Source organism: Xiphophorus hellerii, chromosome 21, assembly GCF_003331165.1.
Source record: "Xiphophorus hellerii strain 12219 chromosome 21, Xiphophorus_hellerii-4.1, whole genome shotgun sequence".
Lineage (NCBI taxonomy): Eukaryota > Metazoa > Chordata > Actinopteri > Cyprinodontiformes > Poeciliidae > Xiphophorus > Xiphophorus hellerii.
The window spans coordinates 19862669-19877041 of NC_045692.1; the positions used below are offsets into that span (position 1 = coordinate 19862669).

At 42.5% G+C, this 14373-nt stretch overlaps 1 protein-coding gene across 1 annotated transcript; it reads right to left on the reverse strand.

Moving 5' to 3' along the window:
- Positions 1–1971: 1971 nt before the first annotated feature.
- cdk13 (cyclin dependent kinase 13) lies at positions 1972–12328 on the reverse strand. The gene is made up of 14 exons (XM_032550684.1): positions 10279–12328; positions 8220–8783; positions 7976–8128; positions 7738–7877; positions 7255–7425; positions 6986–7175; positions 6845–6901; positions 6638–6739; positions 6468–6545; positions 5352–5468; positions 5150–5281; positions 4871–5067; positions 3882–4376; positions 1972–3389 (listed from the first exon to the last, which is right to left on the reverse strand). The coding sequence occupies exons 1-14, from the start codon at positions 11424–11426 to the stop codon at positions 2704–2706; spliced, it is 4230 nt and encodes a 1409-aa protein (XP_032406575.1). The 5' UTR covers positions 11427–12328; the 3' UTR covers positions 1972–2703.
- Positions 12329–14373: the final 2045 nt, after the last annotated feature.

The window sequence follows — 14373 nt, forward strand, 5'->3', positions numbered from 1 at the left end:
ACAGTCACTGATAGCAAAACGGACCCCCAGCATTATGCTGCCACCGCCATGCCTGGCAGTTGGTAATTTCAGGTTTGAAAGCATCCTCCAAACACTTTTCCAAACAGGACACCAATGTGGCCAAGATGCCACTCAATCTCATATATCTTTCTTCATTAAAACTGTGTAGGCGTTTCATGTCCTGTAGAGATTTTATTAAAAATATTTATATTTCTTTCCTGATTTCAGCTCTGCAACCAGCACCAACTGCTAAGAAAAGCAAAAACTAATACTTTAGTAAAAAGCAAGAAGACTAAATATTTCAATAAATGAAATATTATGCCCGATGAAGTTGACTTCACACTCTGTAATGATTTCCCACAAGGTTCAAGCTGTTTGCGGGTCATTGTATGATTTTTAAAAAAAGATAAAAAATTGCCACAGTTGACTGTATTTCCTCCATCCACATAAGCTCTTTAAATTCTACTGGAAACAGAGCGATGATGCTGGTCTCACTGAAGGCATCGTAAACTTTCAGCAATCCATCATCCACGCTGTATTAATCACAGACTCTGTGCTGTCCATGTTCTGAATCAGCTTTGCTGAACAGATCCCATCAAGAGATAATGGCTTTTTTATCACCAGCAATAAAATGTGGGGGGAAAAATTGAGTAAAACAAAACAGACGCATGAAAACTCCCTATAATAACATGAAGCTTTAGTTTAAGTTGTGTTTTTAGCTAGTGTCAGTCTTTTAAAACAGTTAATGGCTAGCTTCCCATGTAAAAGTATTTTCCCTTCTTTGCAAATGAATTCCCAAGAAATCTAAAATATCTTTTATTTCAGAAATTAAGCTGATTCTGAGTGGACAGGCCAATCGCTCTAAATCTGATGTGCAGCAGAATATTGTGGACCAAATAACCTGATTTTAATGACTGACAAAGAGTGATATACTTCGAGAATCTGCTTCAGTTCATTTTGATAAATATGGCTTACAAAGAATTAAAACCCAAAATGCAGAATCCTCTGTAAAGCAGAACCAACAGCAATGGATTTTCAATACAGGAATATTATTTTGTGAATCATTGCTGATTTATCACAAGAAGGCCAAGTCAAAAAATGTTATTGCCAATGATGCTGGCTGTTATCTCATAATATTGATAGAATGTTTAGTGGAAGGAAAAAGTGCGGAAGACAGAGGTATAAATGCAATAGGGATCAATATGGGCATATGAGGATTGGAAAATACAGAAATATCACACATCTATGCACTGTACATTTTATGCACTTAGTATTTAGGCCTCATTTTGCATGAATTATTGCATCACTGTGACGGGGAAGTTCCTTTCACAGATTCTCTGAAGGGTTTCAGGTCTGTTAAGTATTCCGGCCAATCAGGGAGGCACACCATGTAAAGGCAGGTGTTACCTTCGGCTCTGTAGGCAGGTGTAAAATCCTACTGGAAAATAACATCTTAAACTTTTTTGGCAGATGAGCGCTGAAAATCACCCGGTAAATAGTTGACAGTTTGCCTTACACCAAGCTTCCTTCCCGTGTTAAAATTATATATTGTTGCTCTTAACTAAAGTTTCTGACATGATTTTGAAGTTTTATTAGCTTTTAGTCTTGATCGAAATGACATTTGTAATGCTACAAAGGTCAAAAAATGCTGTTATACAACAGCATGTTGTACAACAGCGCATACTAAAAATGCTGTTGTACAACAACATTTTTTGGAAAAAATTCCTGATTCTAATTTAAATTCACTTGAACATTTTTTTTTTAAATTACAAACTCCTTAAAAATCTCAATTTACAATTTACAAGACATGAAGGGGGTCAAATAAGAGCAAGAAGGCAGTAAATCTGAGTCACTGCTTCAGCAGAACAGTGCTCGTCTGTATGGAGATGCTTGGCCCCACACCGCCCCCCTGTGGTGGGGTTCAGCACAAAACAAACAGAAATTTTAAAAAAAGAAAGAAAAACAAAGACGCATTGTTGGCATTTCTTTAATAAACATTTGTCAAAGGACAAGGGAGGAGGACAAATCATTTTAGTACAAAAGAAAAATTATTTCCTTTTTGGATCAGTTTGCTTCGCTCATCGACGTTTCATTTTGTTTTCTACAGTGCCGAGGATTCCCATGGAACTCCAAGACTTCGTGATGGAAAATCGGGGGTGCTGCGGTGGTACACGTGCTACCCAGACCCAGTCCTTGAATACGCTCCCCGCTCTGGCGCCTCATTCTTCAGCCATCGACTTCAAGACGGAAAAGACGACACCTCGTCATCAGTCATGTTCGAAGTGTGCATCAATCTCCTTTCATAGCCAAAATAGTTTCTGCCTACTTTGGTCAGTAGTGCAAAACATTAATACCACTCTGCCTGGGAAAAATTACAGAAAGGCTAAAAGGTAGAGATTAAAAATTTTACCCGGCCTGACGCTGTACATCCCAAAAACAAAACAAAAAGCAAAAGAAAAAAAAAATAAAGGTAAAAGTTTAATTTAAAAGACAGCAGAATAGATTACAAAAAAATATGAAAACAGTACGAGCGAGAAAAGCTCCTGGTGTTAATCATTTGTCCTTCTGCAACATATTCCAGATTAAGGAAAAAATACAATGCTTTACACAGACTTAAGTTAATAAAACTGAGAGTGCATCTCCAGATCTGATACGGTCTAGAAAAACGGCTCCAGAACGCCACTGCCTTCAGATTCCAGGCTTTCAGAAAGGCAGCCCTCGTCCTCTGATTGTTGCTGAAGAATTCACGTGTGGAACAAATCCGAGGGGAAGAGGCGGCGCCCCGACTTGGGACGGGGAGCCCCAGGGCTGTCCCGGCGCCGGGATGGGAGGCGGACCCACGTCCTTCCTGGCCAGGGCGTGGTTGTACATGTGGATGGCGGCGGGGTTGGGCTGCCCCTCCACGGCTAACGGACTGTGATTGTACTCGAAACGGTGGTCCTTGTCCCCGCTGAACAGCAGGCTGCCGGGGCCAGGAGCCGCCGCCGCTGGGGGGAAAGACTCCGGGTGGGCCGGCGGAAGAACCCCAGCGCTGTTCGAGGACCCAGCGCCTGGACCGCTGAACACTTCCCTCAGGGCGTGGGGCGGCAGGCCCCCGCCCAGCATGTGGCCCATGTAGCTGTCAGCAAAGCCAGCGGGAGTGAAGGGGGGAGGAGGGGGAGGAGGGTGGCTGTAGGCAGACCCCTCTGCAGAGGGAGGAAGAGGAGGGTAGTCTGGCTCCGGGGGCCGACCTCCTTCGTCTCCGCTGGCAGACGCAATGGGGGGGGCGTGACCCAGCTTAGGCTCAGGCGGTGGCTGGCGGTAGTCCAAATCGGCATGTGGGGGGGGCTCAGGGGGCTCAGGGGGGCGCTGGTCCGGGGGCAGGATGGACACGCCCCCAACCTCAGACGCTGAGGAAGAAAAAAATCATAATCAGAAACATCTGATTTATTTATTTTGATTTAAAACTGGCTGATTGTTTACAGAGCTGGGAGGAACTGGAAAGTTGAGAGAAAGGAAAAACTGAGCTGCCGTCTACCAAGAGAGTTCAGAAGGTTGCTATTAAAGCCACCTGGACTTCCTCAACACTTCCACTGAGCCACAGCATCATTTCCTCCATGCTCAAAAGACTGATGAAGGAATAATGCAAGATTCCCAGACTAATTACTGAGTTATGACTGAATAGTGCATAAAGTATTGTGCATGACAAACATTTATTCTACAGGAACAAGAGCAAAAAAAAATGCTTCTATAAGTCATGTCAGTACACGGTGATGGTTTTATCAAATTTATTTTTAAAAAAAGTTTATATTCAAGTTACATAGTGCAGCTTTAATACTAAGTCCGTCTCTGACTGCTGGACTTTTTCTGGTTCTGGCTTTAAAGGAGTGCTGCTCTCTCACCTGGAGAAACAGGGCTGGGTTCTGGAGGCGGCTTGACCTCTGGAGGTGGAAGTGCTGGAGGCGGGGCCGCGGTGCTGTTGCTCTCCGCTCCTTCCCCGCTGTCGGCCGCTTCCTGCCTCTGAGCCTGCTGAGCCTGCAGCAGCTGGGCCAGCAGCATGGTCACGGCCGTGTGAGTGGCGGCCGCGGCTTCGCCCTCAGGAATAACCGGCGGGGCGGATATGGGGGGCGAAGGAGGCTTGGGCATGGGGGGAGTACGCGGGACTCCGGATGGGGCGGGAGGCGGGGGGGGTTTGGCGGGAGTGGGTTGGGGCACGGGTTCTGACGGGTCAGAGGGAGCTAAGGCTTTAGTGAGCTGCTGCAGTGCCTCCTGGTTAACCTTTGTGCTCATGGACTGGACAAACTGCGCGGGGTTGATTGCACTCTTGGGCTGGCCAAATATGTTCAAGAGGACGGCCAGCTGCTCCTGGGTGAACTGGGAGTTTGGACCCTTTGGTTCTGTGAGAAGACACAAAAGAGCATCAAATGGTTTTCTGGTAGAAAACACATTTAGGAAAGTAGGATGTCCAGGAAAAACCTAAAAGTATTCATATATCTTTATTTTAAAATCACTTTGATTCCACTATGTTAACTTCCATCAATCAACTACAATGGAGTATTACAGCCAGGTTAAGAAAAAAATATTAATTACGAGAAAATGTAAAACTTCTGTCATCTGGATTGTATTTATTTGCGGGCATTAGAGTAAAGTGAGTCAAATTCTAAATTTCCATTTGTAAAGCTGTTGAAAACCATGTATGATTATACTTCTCCATCACATAATGCAGTGTGTTGCTAGACTATAAAATCCCAGTAAAAAACCCTGAAGCTTGTAGTTGAACACGTAAAGCATGAAAATGAGGCTGAATTTTCTGGAGCCTGGGTTAACTCCCAGGAGGATTCATGGGTGACCATCAAGCAAATTACAGAACAGCAAACGTAGTTAAACTGACCCAGCAGTGCAGAAGCAGCTGCATTCTGCGCCTTGATGCCTCCAGGAGCGGTGAAGCCCTGCGGCGTGTTGCTGCGGCTGTCATCGAGGCCCAGCTCCTTGCGGGGGGCCTTGGGGGCCACCAGCTCCTCTGGCATCTGCTTCTGCCGGCGACGCTTCTTACTCCACAGCTCATGACAGTCCTGCCAAAGGGGAAGGCTGCAGAGACAGAAAAACGTCAACGATCTGATGATGCTAAAAACAATCGGAGAGTGGGAATGACACGGACGGAGAGCCGTACTCTGGAGGAGGCATCTTGTCCGGATCCACGTCTTTGAGGAACTCACTGCCCAGCGCTTGTTCAGCTGTGCAGCGCTTGCTGGGGTCCAGGTTCAGCATGTGGTCGAAGAGATCCAGGGCGGACGGGGGGATGCTGAGCAGAAAAACAGAACAGCTGGAGAGCAGCTCCCAGGAATATACAGCAACACTTCAGGTTTACTTACAAAGCAAACTCCTCCCTCAGGCGTCTCCGGTACTGCTTCTTTGGCTTCATGGTGTTGAAAAAGGGAAGCTTTATGACATCTGGCCAAACAGCAGGACAGGGGCTACCGCAGATCCGGCTACAAGAACAACATTTATTTATTGTAGCAAAAATGCAGTGACATGGAAATGTAATTGACAATAGACTACAGCTAAACTCTGTCCTTTTCCTTTCCCCATCATGAAGAAACAACAGTGTTCCTTTTAAGTTCAATCCAAAAAAAAAAAGCCACAAAACTCACCACCTCTAATTACTAAATTTAACTGAAATAAGTCATACTGTAACTTTATTTTATTCTCTTCATGAAGTCCTGGTAAAAATTAATCACATTCTGTCTGAACATTACGAGTTTCCATGAAAAACTAACAAACACCATCGCTGCTGTGTGACGCCTACATTCTTCTTCTGCTCGCGCGGGACTCTTTGGAGGTCTAAACTGTTCATACAGAAGTCTGCTTGTGTCAGTCAGTAGTATGGATAGGTTTCATTTAACTATTAATTTACCAGGAACTCCCTCAAGATGAAATCTCTTTCTCGAGGAAAACCTGGCCAAGAGAAGAAGTACACCGGTGTACAGTATACAAAACCACAAATAAAAGGTACAATTTAAACATAAGGTTCACGTAAGCACATACAAAATAAAAAACTACCAAAAATAGAACATGGAATTAAGACTTCATCAAATTATTTAAAAGAGTTTAAGAACAGCGTTTACATTCGTTAGTTAAACCATTTTTAAAAAGAGTTTCCTGCAAACGCAGCCTGAAACTTGCCGGGCAGTCCTGCTGCAGTTCGATCTAAGAAGTGCTAAACTTATCAGGCCATTTCTAAGTAATTTTAAGACCATAATTCAACAATGAGAAAGGAAAACAGAGAAATGCCTGCAAAATCACAATTTGTGTTTCATACTTCTGCAATAATTACTAAAGCGTTAATAAGAGCACCATGTTTGGAGAAAAACAGCTGACTGCAGATATTGGCTTCCATCCTGGCGCTAACATAGTTTCCACTGTGTGTGTTAATGCATATTAAGATATATTTGGTGAAATGACCATTTCATGAACACAAGTTGACTTACCTGATAAGTTCTAACTGTGCAAGCTCCTGGTTAGCTTGAAAGATTGGTTTCTTTGTGAAGAGTTCACCCAGAATGCATCTGTAATAAACAGAAGAACTCATCAAACATGAACGTACAAGTTATAAGAAACGTGTTAAGTACAAGTAAAAAAAAAAAGGACGATCACCTACCCACAGCTCCACACGTCAATAGCCGGAGTGTACCGCTCTTCCCCCAACAGCAGCTCCGGGGGGCGGTACCACAGTGTGATCACTTTATTGGTGTATGGTCGACTGGAGAAGCAGGTGTGTTCATTACTGATGTACTCAAGCTAAAAAGCTGGGCTAATAAAGTTAGACTCAAAATCAAAACGATTGTGCCAAGGACACAAGACTCACCTCTCTTCAGAATTGTAGAGTCGAGCGAGTCCAAAGTCTGCCAGCTTGATTTGACCTCTGATTAAAACGAGGAAAACATCGATTAATGACTGTTGGGAGAAAATCTTCACTAAACAGAGGCTTGTTCTTTCTCTGTCTCACTTGTTATTGAGGAGTATGTTGGAGCACTTGATGTCTCTGTGAAGAAAGTTTTTCTTGTGGCAGTAATCCAGGCCCTCCAGCAGCTGCCGCATGAAGGACTTTATGTGGTTCTCGTTGAAATGGACCAGACCGGACTCCAGAAGACCCATCAGGTCGTGGTCCATGTACTCGAACACAAGGTAAAAAGCACCTGGGACAAGAACGAAGCTTCAGTCAGCACAGAGACGGCAAACAGCCAGTAACATGAGTGACTGGAAAAACGTTGTTACCTTTATCATTCTTGAAGTCCAGAGCATCCTCCTTGTCAGTGACAATCTCCTTCATGTTTATGATGCTCTTGTGATTGAGCTGTCGCAGAATTTTAATTTCTCTAATGGCTGTGATTGGGAAGCCCTCTTTTTCATTGTCCAGTCGAACTTTCTTCAAAGCCACCATCTCACCTGGAGGATGGAAGTGAAGAGCAGCTGCTGACAAAAGTCCTAGAAACTGTGTTTGACAGGGTTACCTGGTGGCTAAAAATTTCCTGGTTCCCTAACATTTTTGTCATTACAAACTTCAACTTTCAAGAGTTTTCTATCATTTTTAAAGTCTGCACAGACAAATGGACAAGCGTTTGGACGGGCGGATAGACAAATGGTTGGAATGGCAAACAACTTTTAAGTCCAGATTAGAAAATATTCCAGACTTTTCCAAATTGTGCTGGAAAGTTGATCCTTCTGGAATAAAACATTTGTGTTGATGTGAAATCTCACCAGTGTCTTTGTCTTTAGCCTTGTACACTTGACCATAGGTCCCTTCTCCCGTTATTCCAATTATCTCAAACTTGTCCACACAACGTTTTCCCCAATACATCTCTGTTTCTTTAATTTCACCGTGTCTTGGGCCACAAATTCTGGGGAACCACAAAAAAACATTTATAAAAGATTAAGAAAAAAGCACATTTACTGTGAAATACAGAAAAAAAGACTGTCATGAACTGTTTGAGCAAACCTTGGTCTTCGACGAAGCGTTTGGGACTTTTTGTCCTCAAGTGGGCTGTGTGGAGAAGACATGCCGCCAGGAAGCTCGGGGGGAAGAGGCAAGTCGGTCAGGAGCTGACGGGATTTCTTCTCTAATTTCTTCTTTGTTGAGAAGTCCTTTAAGCTGAAGATAAAATCAGAAAGTGCTTGAGCAAATCTCAGTGATAACATAAAAACCTAAAGAAGTACTCAAACGGCATGAAGTAAACCCAAACCTTTCTCCTTTATCAAAGTTCTCAATGACAGGGGGCAACGGTAGCGCTGGCAGTGTGGAAATAATCGGAGCGGTGGATCGCTCCTTGTCTTTGCTTGGTCCAGATGTTGCCACTTTCCTTTTGTCCCGGTGTATCGAATCATCTCTGCCCTTCCCGTCTCTGTCCTTACTGGTCTGGCGTTCTGTGGTCTTCTTGGACAACTTGTCTGCAGGGGACTGCGGCTGACTGGATTGCGGAGTTCTGGGTCCCTTCTCTGGTGGAGGTGGAGAGGGAGGACGTCCCTTCCTGGAGGTGTGGTTAGACTTGGGGCTCGGCTGAGGAGCCGAGGAGGGACCTTTGGTCGGAGTAGATGTATTGCTCGAGTTCTTGGCCTTCGCGGCAGCCTCTGCTGCTTTCGCTTTTTTCTGCTTGCTGAGCTCGGCGGCGAGGCTGCTTTTGAACGTGAGCGTGCTCGGCGAGAGGCTGGAGTGGCGACTGCGGGAACGAGAGTGCCGGTGGCGGCTGTGAGAGCGTGAATGCCTTGAGGTTGAATATGGACTTCTGCTACGTGACTTAGCAGGTCGTCTGGAAGAATAACGAAAAATATATTTAGACCTAAAAGAATTCAATTGCAAAAGCATCCAGTTTGTCTAAACTGGATGTTTATCATTTCACCCATTTACTGTGCTTTTATTGTTCTTTCACACCCACGTGTCGGTACAAAAACAAGCTATGCCACAGAACGCTTCGCACCGCTCACGCTTCCCTTCGTAAACATTTAAGTGCCAGAGCCAGGAAATAAATACAGTAGTAGCATCTCATTAAAATGAGAAACATCCTTGTTTAAGCAAAGTAAAAATCTAGTTATGACAAGTTTTATATCTTATTAAAACCAAAATAGGTTTTCATTTCAACAAGAAAGGTTGTAACAGTAAAACTCTCTGGGATGTTTGGGTGTTGTGTTGAAGAAGCCAATGTATTAGGAAGGCATATTCTGCCAGAAGAATGTATTTTATGTTGTTAAAATTAAAAATGTTCTCATTTAAAATAGTATTCTGTCTCTTTATAACAAGAATGTTTTTTGGTTTCAACAAGATCATGCTCCTGAATTCAGTTCGTAGCTCTGGCAGTTAAACACCTCCGTACCTTTACCTTGAGGACATTCCGGTCCTGTTTTGAAAATCTAAAGTAACTTTCCATTACCTACTAGATCTACGGTGAGGCAATATGGTAGGAGGACGCTCAGCTTTGTTTTGATTTAAGATAGTCAAAAATTGGCCCAAACAAGAATTAATACACAAATTATAATTATGTGCATTTAGAGCCTTTTTATGATTACAAAGTACCCCATTACCAAAAGTAATACGATGGTGCACTATATTTAAGTGCATGGGTACAAAATGGAGGTTTGTTGGAACATAATGTTAATGTGTCTGAATTCAAACTGGCGAAAGGTTGGATTGACCCAACCTGAATGACTTATATTCTGACAATTGTCACATAAACACACACAAAACCTGCTCAGGTAAGTTATTCTAATCTTTCCCATGTCTGTAAAAACAAACAACGTCTAACAATAATTTTTCCTTTCAAATTCTAAAAGTGATTCAAAAACAACAGGGACACAGGTAATGCTGTACAGGATGATGCATATTATTATTAAAAGCAATGTTAGTATTTTAATGACTATGCTAACTCATAAAAATGGACAAACAAAACAGCATAAAGATAAAAGGAACTTTCATTTATGTTCTTCACTAGTACAACTAGACTTGGTAATAAGGTCAGTATGAGCTGTCTTCCTGATGCTTTCTATCTCTTTTCTCCACCTCCATAAAAACAATTTAAAAATATTTATAAAAAAGACAGTATTTTGAAACAGACCAAGTAAAAATATTAGTGGCTTCATGATATCACAAAAATCTCCAAACCACCAAATGTATCATTCTTAAAAGCCAGCTGACTGGCAGTCTGCACCAATAAGTGTGGGATGGACAGCAAGATGTGGTAACCAGCCCATACCTAGCTGGATTCTAATAACAAATTTTAATGCTAGATAAGCTATGCTTTAGGAGCTCACCTGACATCTGGACTTGGACTCATGGACTTCCTATAGGGGCTTCGGGATCTTCTGCGATTTCCATTGGGACTTGAGACGAACTCTCCTTGTTCGTATGGGCTATGCCTGCCGAAACTGGGCGACCTGCGCCAGTTAACTGGACTGGATGGAGATCGCTTCCTCTTGTTGCTGGAGTACGAACTAGGTGACTTTGAAACACCATATGCTCCGTACACGTCTAAGTCCCGACTATAATAAGTGGAGCTGGGTGAGGGTCTTTTACTTATGAAAGTTGGACTTCTTCTAGATATTACCTGGTTGAACCCACCAGGAGACTGGTAGTTGTATGAATAAGATGGCCCATAGGGACTGTCTGCTTTAAAACCAGGACTTCTCCTGTATGCCCTGAGGTCATTGCGGTCATCTCTGTAAGCCTGTGGAGCTTCTCTGTATGCAGACGGAGGCTCTTTTTCAGACCTCGTTTTACTTTTGTGCCTTTTTGAATCTTTTTTGTCTGCGGACTGGGAGGTCAGAGATGTGGAAGTCCTTTTGCCATTCCTGTCACCGCTCTTTGCAGCGTCCCTGTGATTTTTAGAGCCACTCAGGCTGCCACCACTCCTGACTTTTGAGGGGTCTCTCTCACGGCTGCGACGGACTTTCTTTCTACTTATCTCTTTCGCTTGTTTGTTCTTCACGGATGGTCCTCTTGTTATGCTATCCTTACTAAGGCACACCGCCTCCCGGCCCTCCAGTTGACTTCTTACTGGGGATGCTGGTCCGTTAAACTCCCCCAAGTCAACATCGCTAAGTCGATCCACTGCCAGCCCGTCAGGGTGAGGGTAAAGTTTAGGAGAGGGGCTTCCAGAGAACCGCTCCGACTGGGAGCTAACGTCATCATATTCCACTAGCGTCCGAAGTTCGAGCTCCTTATCAAAAGCGCCCTTTCGATTATTTTCTGCTTTTTCTGTCGCACCAATGGGCCACAGGTTTCTGTTCTTCCCCTGCCTGCGTTTCTTCTTTCGGGCAGCCGACGAGCGCCTCTTCTCCCGGTGCCGCTCTCGCTGTGTCTCACCGCTCCCCGGCTTACTCCGCCTGTCCTGTCTGTTAGCATGTCGCTGTTCAGAGGGGCTCCGTCCGCGACCCTCGCGAAGCACCTCTGAATTGGGCATTTATCTTCCAAATAAATCACAGCTACCACAAAGTCCAGAATAACAGTACAGAATGTTCTTTCAAAACTATGTCCCCCTATGTGCTGCTAAACAAAACATTGGGCTAGCGGTGTAACAGGCTACTTAGCTGACGTCTCTCAATTAGACAGCCTGTCGGCTAGCAGGATCAAAAGCTTAACGTTTCCATTGCAAAACCAGCACAACAAAGAGCCCAGACCGAGTGCGTCTTACAAATGATGACACTTGGTGGCAAAAAAAAATCCGCCACACTAAAGTAATATTGTGTTGCAGAGTCATAAAATCAGAAGGTACTCAACCATTGTACTCCAGAATGGCTGTCTCCCAGATTGGATAGCCAATGCTAATCGCTTAAATCAGCTAGCTCAAGCTAGCTAACTGTTCTGGTCCACAATCGCATTCCATTGAATCGCCTACAGAGGCCCAAAATTACTCCAGTTATTAAAAAGCGTGTTCTTCTTTACCGCTACAATCCACGCGATGCTTTGAGTCCATCCACCAGACAGTGTTACATTGTAAAAATCAAAAATCGTCCCCTTAGAAACTTCTTGTCGTCTTCCAACACACTCCAGTGTGCAACAAGGAAGTAGATAGCCCGCTAGCAGCTTAGCTCCGCTAGCTCTCCTTTCTCCTTGCGTGGAGTTCAAGGCAAATCAGTCGGGAAAACAAAGCCATTCAAAACACGCTGTTCTTTAAACAAATCCAGCCGGACTGATGGTGCATCTCCTCACAACATCACCCAAATACAGCAGCCACCCTGACACAGAAAGCTGCTCGGAAACACTTTGGATTCATCTCAAGATATAATAAGTTTGTGCGTAACGTGGCTAACGGTTCAGACCGTCGAGGCCGTGCAGCGTTCGAACTACAGGCCTCGTGCGACGACGTAAACCAATAGAGTCCGCGTGCGTAATCCAGACAAGAGCTGACGTCAACGCGAAGGGAAACCCTTGCCTTCAAAATAGAACACAAAGTTAACAATAATAAAACACCCAAGATTTTCAGAAATGATTACAAATTATTAAATCGCGTTTTTGCTAACAGATTATATGTAATAGGTATGACACAAATAATTTTTAAAACTCGACCAGGCTCCCTCTAAGATTACAACTACGTCTAAATTATTAAGAATATTAATAATTAACTAGTAAAATTATCTCACCAATTCACGTCAGAAAGTAAGAGTATATAATTACATAGTTTATTTGCCAAGGATGATATTTTCTAAAGCTTTACTTCTGATAATTTTAGTAATTCTGTCATTAAAATGATTAATCCAAAACTCAGTTTGTTCCATGTTTTGTGGTTTTCATGCAATAATCCAGTTCTCAGAGTAACTCAATTTTGGGCCTTCATTATCTGTAAGCCACAGCCGTTACAGCTGGTTGACTGGGGTCATATAATTCTGTGTATTTTCAGTAGATTATGAATAGACTGCGGAAAATTGCTTAATCAATTGTTAAAGCAGTTGCAAAATAACCAGAGAACACTTTCTTGTATGAAAAATCCTGTGGAGTCTCCATACCTGTTTTTTTTCCACAAGTAATGTAGCATTTATTTTACACAATAAGAGAAACACATCAGGTAAACGGAAAATAAATCTACAGAGGAGAAATAACTTACTTGCTAATTTTTTCTTCTTTTTTTGTTGAAACCCCTGCTACTCATTTAGCATTTAGTCAAATGTCAGCCTCTCATATCTTCACTTAGCAATATTTGTCCATTTCACCTTGCGTACATTCTCAGAAAATCAGTTTGTAACATTTTCTATCAGATTTAGTTCTGGATTCCACCTAAACCATTCCAAAACTTTGTTCATCCTCTTACAAAGTAATTAATTAGTGGATTTGGACTTATGTTTGGACTCACTATGATGCTAATGAAATTCCTTTAGGTCCTTAACTTTCTGGAAGGTTTTGGGTCACAACAAACTGACATTTAAAACTTGGAAAAATTCCTCCAGCTTGACAAAAACCTGCTGCATGTACAGAAAGTAATCCCAGAGCATAATAGTGTTTTTATGTGTCGTTCGGTGCTGTTTTCATGTCAAACTTATCTTTTACAATTATGGACCAAAGTGTATTGTTCAGTTCCATCAGATTATAACATAGATCCAGGATTTTAGCCAATTTTAGCCATACCTACAACATAATTCAAATATATGGACATTACAGAAGATATCTGCCGCAGGTAGGAATGTACAATATATGATTAACATTGATATCGGCTGATGATAGTCAATACTGATAATCAACATATCTATATTGGCTGGATAAGAAAAAAACGTTATCACTGATACGCATTTGCGATCTTGTTGTTTTCGTATTCGTTTCCAGGCAAAGAACATTTGGTGTTTGTTTGGTCACATAATAGTGATAATGGTGAAAGATTGTTGGGTGTTTATCTGAAGCAGCAGAGCAATGTCAGCATTGTGGTCATTTTTTCAGTATTGAAAGGAAAGTGAAATATATGTGATATATAACCCACATATGTTATATATCTATACCGCTTCATCCTTAATCCCATGCAAGGCTTAACCAGCATTTGTTGGAAATGTGACCTCTTGGTAGCATCCAAGACTAATTCCGGCCTTGTCTTATCTTTAATTTCTGAGATATTTCCAATGTTCTCCATTTTAATTATCAAAATTAATTTGAAAGAGGAGTGTGACACTTTTTAGAGCCACTATAACTATTTCCCCCCATCCCCTCCAATGCTTGCAGCAGGTAGTTCACTGGATCAAAGAGAAACTTTGATCTAATATCATGGTTTCCTTAAATAAATATTTTACTTGCCAGCAGAAATTTCCCAATAAACTGAACATGAAGATAATTAATAATGGAAAATAAAAAAGAGTAAACATAGCTAGATGTGACTTTTTGTTGTGATTGAGAATGATTACAAATTATTCAACTGAAATCCAGCTTTT

What these genes read in the sequence shown, in the direction of transcription:
- cdk13 (XM_032550684.1), bottom strand. Translation starts at nt 11,426, where the DNA reads ATGCCCAATTCAGAGGTGCTTCGCGAGGGTCGCGGACGGAGCCCCTCT. An exon ending in CTCTACAATTCTGAAGAGAG is followed by an intron (nt 6,740 to 6,844) that starts GTGAGTCTTGTG and finishes CTGCTTCTCCAG; the next exon opens with TCGACCATACACCAATAAAG. An exon ending in GACAAGATGCCTCCTCCAGA is followed by an intron (nt 5,068 to 5,149) that starts GTACGGCTCTCC and finishes CTGTCTCTGCAG; the next exon opens with CCTTCCCCTTTGGCAGGACT.